Source organism: Acomys russatus, chromosome 7 (assembly GCF_903995435.1).
Source record: "Acomys russatus chromosome 7, mAcoRus1.1, whole genome shotgun sequence".
NCBI classification, from domain to species: Eukaryota; Metazoa; Chordata; class Mammalia; order Rodentia; family Muridae; genus Acomys; species Acomys russatus.
This window is the reverse complement of record NC_067143.1, coordinates 4,057,177-4,065,892: the sequence shown is the minus strand read 5'-3', so window position 1 is coordinate 4,065,892 and position 8,716 is coordinate 4,057,177. Positions and strand designations below refer to the sequence as shown.

The 8,716-nt window shown below is 51.0% G+C and overlaps 1 protein-coding gene across 1 annotated transcript; it reads right to left on the bottom strand.

Annotated features, from left to right (window-relative positions):
* Nucleotides 1–738: 738 nt before the first annotated feature.
* Nucleotides 739–1,018, bottom strand: LOC127192084 (40S ribosomal protein S28-like). Its single transcript, XM_051149421.1, has one exon. The coding sequence runs from the start codon at nt 1,016–1,018 to the stop codon at nt 809–811; it is 210 nt and encodes a 69-aa protein (XP_051005378.1). The 3' UTR covers nt 739–808.
* Between the last annotated feature and the right edge of the window lie 7,698 nt (nt 1,019–8,716).

The window sequence follows — 8,716 nt, the reverse complement described above, 5'->3', positions numbered from 1 at the left end:
TGTGTGTGTGTGTGTGTGTGTGTGTGTGTGAAATTGATATAAGACTTCCCTCCCAGCACAAGGGAGTTGGGTGTCTTAGTTATGGTTTTATTGCTGTGAGGAGACACCATGACCACAGCAACTCTTACAAAGAAAAACATTTAATTGGGGGCCTTACAGTTCCAGAGGCCACCTATTATGATGGCAGGAAACATGGTGGCACGCAGGCAGACATGGTGCTGAAGAAGAAGCTGAGAGTTCTGCACCTTGACCAGAAATCCCAGACCTAAGACTGAGACACACTGGCCAGACTTGAGCTTCTGAGACCTCAAAGTGCACCCCCAGTGACCCACTTCCTTCAGTAAGGACACACCCCCTCTAACAAAACCACATCTCCTAATCGTGCCACTTCCTATGGGCCTATGGGAGCCATTTTTACTCAAACAACCACAGCAGGTGGGGAGGGGGGACGACAGAAAGAACAAAGAGAGGGCTTGAAGCAGAGATAGGGAAAGGCTTGTATATAGGAAATCTCTTCCCATTTCCCTGATTACTCACAGTAATTGAAAAGATCCCTAATAATATTGGGATTCAGAATGTTGTTAGGCAGCCATTTGGCCTGGCTATCCAACGGATATTGAGGCCAGACTTGATTGTAAAAGCCAATAAAGTCAGGTGCCAGGTGCAGGATGTGGTTTTTCTTTCTTTCTTTCTTTCTTTCTTTCTTTCTTTCTTTCTTTCTTTCTTTCTTTCAATACAAATGCTTTATTTAACAGTTGCAGGTCATTCCATGGGTTAAGTGGTGGATCTCCAGGACCCAGCAGCAGGGTCAGCGCAACCTCCGAGCCTCTCTTTCTGACTCCAACAGGGTGAGCACATCACCCTCTCGAACGGGGCCTTTGACGTTTCGGATGATAGAGCGGCTGGTGTCATCCATCAGTTCCACACGCACCTGCGTGCACTGTCCCTGCAAACCGGTCCTGCCCAGCACTTTGGTCACCCTAGCCAGCTTTATGAGCTGCATGCGGCTCGTATCCATGATGGCGGCGATCTGGCAGAGCGTGAAGTTTTTCTAAAAGGCGTCCCAAGGGGGAATGAGAGGCTCTGGATGATGACATCCTCATGGGAGAGAGAGGAGAGAGAGGGAGGGAGAGAGAGGAGAGAGAGGGAGGGAGAGAGAGGGGAGAGAGGGAGGGAGAGAGGGGAGAGAGGGAGGGAGAGAGGGGAGAGAGAGGGAGGGAGAGAGAGGAGAGAGAGGGAGGGAGAGAGAGGAGAGAGAGGAGAGAGGAGAGATAGATAGATAGATACATAGATAGAGTCTTAGTTAGGGTTTCTATATCTGTGAAGAGACACTATGACTACAATTCTCTCTCTCTTTTTAAAAAATGTGCATTGTAGGTGCTATTTTTTAAACTCTACTTTATGGGAGTCTCTTAAAACTCTACCTCCCTTCTGACCGCCCCCAACTTCAGGTAGGAGAGAAAGAAGGTTAGGAGGGAAAGTGGATGTAGACCTCTTAAGACTTAGTTCTGGCTGGTTCAGGTCGTTGGGTTCTTTAGGGGCAATGCCAATCTCAGTTGTCAGTCTCTCCAGCAGTCCAGCAACAGCAAATGGCAAATGCAGAAGCAGGAAGAACCAGCAGCCTTCTGCCTCCTCCATGGTCTCCTTGAAGCCTCCTTCCTCTCTCTGGGCTCTCATACTTATACCCTCTCCGAGTCCTCAGAATTAAACTAGTTGTAGCTAGCAAAGACCACGCCCCTCTCTGAGCTGTATAAGGCAGTTATCATCGGTGGATAAACTAAAAACAGTTCCACGACCCACACTTGAAATTAAAACAAAAACATTACATAGCAAAACTGGGTTTTAAAGGAACCAAGACTCCCAGTACAGTGCATTAGTGTTTTGCCTGAACTCATATCTGTGTGAAGGGGTTGGATCCCCCTAGAACTGGAGTTACAGTTGTGAGCTGCCATGTGTGTTATGGGAACTGAACCTGGGTCCTCTGGAAGGGCAGCCAGTGCTCTTAACCACTGAGTCATCTCTCACTGGACCCAGAGTTTACTGACTGGCTAGGCTGGCTGACTAGTCAACCCCTAGATTGTGTCCACAGCACTGGGAGTACACTCCATCACACACGGCTTACATGGGAGTGTTTGAGATTCAGATGTCACGAATCCTCATGCTTGGCTGGCAGGCTCTTTACTCACTGAACCCCTGGACTCTGGTGCCCTCAGTGGGATCTGTAAAGGATCCACCCTCATCAGCTGAGGGTGCAATCTGGGGTCGGCACCAGGTTTAGTAGCCTCCTTTACAGAACATGCCTCTTTGTTTTTTTTCCATTTCCTTAAGACCAAGTCTCCCTACATAGCTGAGGCTGTCTGTAACTTACTGTCTACCCAATCCGGTCTGTACCTTAGTGGCCTCGGAAGTGGACGGTTCTGGTTTCTCTGAAGACTCAGTTGTGTCACATGATGTTATCTAGAAGACACCTTGTGAGAAGGCACGTACTGTTTTGCTGGGAGCAGACACATGAGGGGGCACGTGATGTTTGAAAGGGCGTAAACAGAACCCCACAGACAGAAGCTACCCTTCCCTGCTACACTTCTCTGGCCTCACTTCGCTAAAGGAAACGTTCCAGAGAACGTCTCGTGGTGCTCTGGCCGATTCTGGCCGCTCCCACGGACTTATGCAATTCAGCGGAACCTTGTGGTTTCTTCTGGATTGTGCCAGCACTATGTACTCACGTGACGGTTTGGTATTGGCTAATGGACAGGACTGCTGGTATCTTGACAATGCTGAGTGGAATCGGCCCAAAGGAACTGCTTCTAAACAGATCCACAACCCCCTTTTTCCTATTAACACTCCTCCCGCCCCCCCTTCCTCTGGGTGGGTTAGAAGTGAAGTTGAAGTGTTTAAGGACCTTAAATAAAGTAGGTGTAGACAACCGAAGCCTACAGGCCTCCTCCCTTGGCCTCTTCAGTGCTGGGGTGACAAGCATACACCACCACACCTTATGCTTGGTCCCTTCAATCTGGGACGCCTCTATATTTGGGATATTGACATTTTGGAAAATTGGCCCCCTCCTCCTTTTAAAGTTAAAGTCCCTCCAGTCGGTCTAAGTTGCCTCTTCGCAAAGGCTTTGTCATACAGTGTCTTGCAGGATGCACAAGCAAGCTGTATCTCTCTGAACATGCCACATCTGGACACGGCCAGTGTCCAGCTCCTGCTGTGCACCGTTAGGTTGTTTGGGGTTGTTTGATTGCTTGTGTAAGGAAGGGAGATTTATTTTTAGCTCTTGGCTTCATAGGCATTGGTCTGTGATCAGCTGACTCTATTCGTTTGGATCTGAGGTGATTCTGAACACTGTGGTCTGCAGTGGCTGGGGATGCAGCAGAGTGTTTATTCAGCATGTATGGGGCCCTGTGTTCTGTTCCCACCACTGCATAAACCAGACGCTACGCTGCATGCTTTTAATCCCAGCATGCCAGAGGTGGGGGCTAAAGGATCAAACTCATCCTTACAGACATAGTGAGTCTGAGGCCAGCATACTTGTCGTGACCCTGTCTAAAGTATAAAGAAAAAAAAAAGAAAAAGAAGAGGCCAGAGAGATGGTTCAGCAGATCAGAGCACTCGCTGAGGACCAAGTTCAGATTCTAGGACCCATATGGTGGCCCAAACCTACACACACACACACACACACACACAATTAATCTTTTTTTAAAATTTTTTGTTGTTTTTTGCTGTTTTTTCAAGTTTCTCTGTGTAGCCTTGGCTGTCCTGGACTTGTTTTGTAGACTAGGCTGTCCCCGAACTCACAGAGATCTGCTTACCTCCGCTTCCCTGAGTGCTGGGATTACAAGCCACTGAGCCCACCTCCAAAATTAGTCTTAAAAGACAAAGGGGGAAGGGAGGGGCCGGAGTGGAGCTCAGTGGAGGAGAAATGCCTGGTGTGTGCCAGGTTCTGGACTGGATTCCTACAGCCAAAGGCTAAAAGAGAACCAAGCAAGCTGGCATTATTTGAAGATGATATAATGACACGCTCATTGTTAATCGACCAGCACAGAAAGTAGGACAAATACACAGAGATCAGAGGGTCTCCAGGGACAGAGGTACCACGCAAAATCCCCATGAGGGGCAGGGACACAGCTCAGTGGGGAAGAGTGCCTGCTGCACACATGTGAGGCCTGGCTGTACACTCCCAGCTGCACACATGTAAAGGCCTGAGTATACACCCCAAGCTGCACACATGTGAGGGCCTGGCTGTACACCCCCAGCTGCACACATGTGAGGCCTAGCTGCACACCCCCAGCTGCACACATGTGAGGCCTGGCTGTAAACCCCCAGCTGCACACATGTGAGGCCTAGCTGCACACCCCCAGCTGCACACATGTGAGACCTGGCTGCACACCCCCAGCTGCACACATGTGAGGCCTGGCTGTAGTCCCCAAGCTGCACACATGTGAGGCCTGCCTGTACACCCCAGCTGCACACATGTAAGACCTAGCTGCACACCCCCAGCTGCACACATGTGAGACCTAGCTGCACACCCCCAGCTGCACACATGTGAGGCCTGGCTGTAGTCCCCAAGCTGCACACATGTGAGGCCTGCCTGTACACCCCAGCTGCACACATGTGAGGCCTAGCTGCACACCCCCAGCTGCACACATGTGAGATCTGGCTGTACTCCCCCAGCTGCACACATGTGAGGCCTGGCTGTACACCCCCAGCTGCACACATGTGAGGCCTGGCTGTACACCCCCAGCTGCACACATGTGAGGCCTGGCTGTACACCCCCAGCTGCACACATGTGAGGCCTGGCTGTACACCCCCAGCTGCACACATGTGAGGCCTGCCTGTACACCCCCAGCTGCACACACATGAAGGCCTGACTGCACACCTCAGCTGCACACATGTGAAGGCCTGGCTGTATACCTCAGCTGCACACATGTGAAGGCCTGGCTGTACACCCCCAGCTGCACACATGTGAAGGCCTGGTTGTATATCCCCAGCTGCACACACGTGAGGCCTGACTGCACACCTCAGCTGCACACATGTGAAGGCCTGGCTGCACACCCCAGCTGCACACGTGTCAAGGCCTGGATGCACACCTGCAGCCACACACATGTGAGGGCCTGGCTGTACACCCCCAGCTGCACACATGTGAGGCCTGGCTGTACACCCCCAGCTGCACACGTGTGAAGGCCTGGCTGTACACCCCCAGCTGCACACGTGTGAAGGCCTGGCTGTACACCCCCAGCTGCACACATGTGAAGGCCTGGCTGTACACCCCCAGCTGCACACATGTGAGGCCTGGCTGTACACCCCCAGCTGCACACGTGTGAAGGCCTGGCTGTACACCCCCAGCTGCACACATGTAAGGCTTGGCTGTACACCCCAGCTGCACACATGTGAAGGCCTGGCTACACACCTGCAGCTGCACACATGTGAGGCCTGGCTGTACACCCCCAGCAGCCAATCCACATGAAAAGCTAGCATGTCCAGCACGCCTGCGACCTCAGTGCTGAAGGAAGTAGAGACAAGAGGGGATCCAGGACTCACTGGCCAGTCCCAAGCCAGCCATCTCCAGTGACAATAAGAAATCCTGTCATGAAGGAATATGGGTGGACAGCATCACCTGTCATCTTCCTCTGGTCTCTGCATGCAGGCTCCGAAGCGCGCGTGCGCACGCACACACACACACACACACACACACACACACTTGCACATGTGCGCGCACGCGCACACACACACAAATTCATTAAGAAGATAGTAAAATCATTTCACCTCTTTAATTGCCAATAAGCAATTATAAAATGTTAAAGATAGCATTCGCAGTCCCAACAAGAGCAAGATTTCAAAAGGAAGAAAACACAAGATTCTTCTTAGCAAACTTGACCTGTCATAATGAACATCCTCCGCCCCATATTGGCAGATTCTAGGAAGAATCTCTCCCACTGAGCCTGGCCCAGCCCCTCACTGGGGATTCTCCGTGGGAGCTCGCCCAGCAAGCCTGATGGCACACTGGGCACTTTCATCCTCCCCGGTTTCCTCTTTTTGTTTTTGAGACCTGGTCTCACCTTGAGGCCTGTGCGGGCCCTCATCTTTGGTTCTTCCGAGTCACCGTGCTGGATGTAAGCGTGTGCCACCCTTTCGGCTGCAGCAGATGCATTCTGACAATGTTTTAGTTATATGGCATTCCCAGCCCCCAACCGGAACCCAGCGCTTTGTGAGCACTGGTGTTACACAGTGCAGAGGTCTTGCCCTGTCTTGAAGGGAAGGTCACAGTCTCGGCATCCTTGTGAAAGCTATGAAGTTACCATCAGGCTGAGTGTAGAAGATGCGTGTGAAACATATATGACTGTTCGTCTTGATAGGACTTTTTAGGGTTTTTTGTTTTGTTTGAGACGGGGTTTCTCTGTGTAGTCCTGGCTGTCCTGGAACTCATTCTGTGGACTGGGCTGGTCTCCAACTTAGAGATCCCCCTGCCTCTGCCTCCCAAGTGCTAAGATTAAAGGTGTGCGCCTCCATAGCTGGCTATTATGGGCCCTTTACTTTTAATTATGTGTACGTGTGTGGGTATGTGCACATGAGTGCAGTGTCCACCGAGGCCAGAAGACAGCATGGGAGCCCCTGGAGCTGGAGTTTCAGGTGCTTGTGAGCCACGTAACACCCATGCTGGGAGCTAAACCAGCTCCTTGGCAAAGACAGCAAGCATTCTTAACAGAGGAACCAACTCCAGCACCGCAGAGAGCCAGCTGTATTTTATTGCACACCTACTTTGTGCCAGGCACACATGTAGTACTTTGCACATCTTATAGCCAGAGGAGAAGAGCCAAGACATGGCTGGAGGGTGGCCCTTTACACCCCAGAATCTAAGCTTCAGAGCCCAGCATTGAGTGTCCTACATTGAGTGTCATGTCCCTCAGTCTTGATACTGATCTTTGGGGTCACCATAACTCTTGCTCAAGTGTTTTCCTGGAACTTAATCTGCACCTAAGTTCATGAGCTGCTTCCTGCTCTATACCACCCCTGCCCTAAGCCTCAGCCTGGACTGATCAGACCGACATCAGAGATAGAGCCCCCAGCTTGATCCTGCCTCTCCAGTCCAGTGCATCATAAGGTGTGTGATGGGATCTGGGTGTGCCGGGGGAGGGATTGGAGACTCGAGGGATGAGAAGTAGGGAAGAGAAGGTAGATGTGGGTGAGGGAATCGCACAAGGTGCAGGTTTGTGACAAATGCTTATAATTCTAGTACTCAGGAAGTTGAGGCAGGAGGATTGCCATCTTGCGCATGGAAGACATAGCCTTAAAAAAAAAAAAAAAAAAAAAAAAAAACCCAAAAACAAAAAAAAAAAAAAAAAAAAACAAGGACTGGGAACATAGCTGTGTCCACGCCTCTGCATGGCCAGAGTCAGAAGGCAACACTTGCGTCTTCCCTCAGATGCCTGGTTTTCACAAAGGTTCTCTCATTGTCCTGGGATTTGAGTCAGCCGGAGTGTCTGCCCAGTGAGTCCCCAGGATCCTCCTGTCTCTACCTCCCAACCATGGGCACTGGAGACTAAACTTAGGTCCCCACAACTGTGCAGCAAGCAATTTGCCAGCCACTCCGACTCTCCAGGCTTGGTCCCTCTTATAGCCTTCTCTCTTTCTCTCCGCTTGGCATGCTGCACCAATGCTGGGATCGCAGGTGCACACCACACCTGGATGCATAAGCTTTTAAAGAAGACTCACAGAGTTGCCCCCAATCCTCTTGCTTTAGTATATTTGTTTATTTATGCTGTGCTGTAGTTGCTCTGGGGATGGAAACTCAGACCTCACATAAGCCTCTATGGCTGAGCCACACCCAGCCCCCACTGGGGGATTCTAGGCAGGTGTTCTATCACTGAGCCATGCCCCTGCCCTTCCGTGGGAGATCCTAGGCAGGGCAGCTCCTGACCTACGTCTCCTGCTTTGTTCTCACATCGTGCTTAGACATAGGTCCTAGGCTGGCCTGGCTCTCCTGGCCAGGCAGGTCTTTACCTGTGACTCTCCTGCCTCAGCCTCCCAAGCAGCTAGAATAACATGTCTGTGTTCTGAGACTCTACTCACTTTTCTTTCATGTTTTCTCTCCCTTTGGCTAGGTCATTTCTACTGATCTGTCTTCAAAGTCATTAATTTCATTTCCAATCTGTAAAATATAATCAATTCTAATTGTCTTTTGAACTTTTTGAACTTTCACTTAGTTATTTTTCATGATTTCAGTATCCTACCATGATTTCTTGTGCCTTATTGCCTAGAGTCCCCCAGTGAGGGGCTGAGGTGTGGCTCAGTGGTAGAGCCCCTGCCTCAAATCCCCCAGTGAGGAGCTGGGGGTGTGGCTCAGTGGTGAAACCCCTGCCTAGAATCCCCCAGTGAGGAGCTGGAGGTGTGACTCAGTGGTGGAGCCCCTGTCTAGAATCCCCCAGTGAGGGGCTAGGGGTGTGGCTCAGTGGTGGAGCTCCTGCCTCAAATCCCCCAGTGAGGGGCTGGGGTGTGGCTTAATGGTGGAGCCCCTGCCTAAAATACCCCAATGAGGGTCTGTGGTGTGGCTCAGTGGTAGAGCCTACCATGTAGGCACCGCTCACCCCCACCACACACACACATAAAATTTGAAGTTATTAACGATTTTTGTCTGGGGGAGTGGAGCATGGACTCTAGTGAGATGTCATAGGTGGCTTTGACATGTGATTCTTCCTCTTCTGCAAGATGGCTGATGTCA

What these genes read in the sequence shown, in the direction of transcription:
- LOC127192084 (XM_051149421.1), bottom strand. Translation starts at nt 1,018, where the DNA reads ATGGATACGAGCCGCATGCAGCTCATAAAGCTGGCTAGGGTGACCAAA.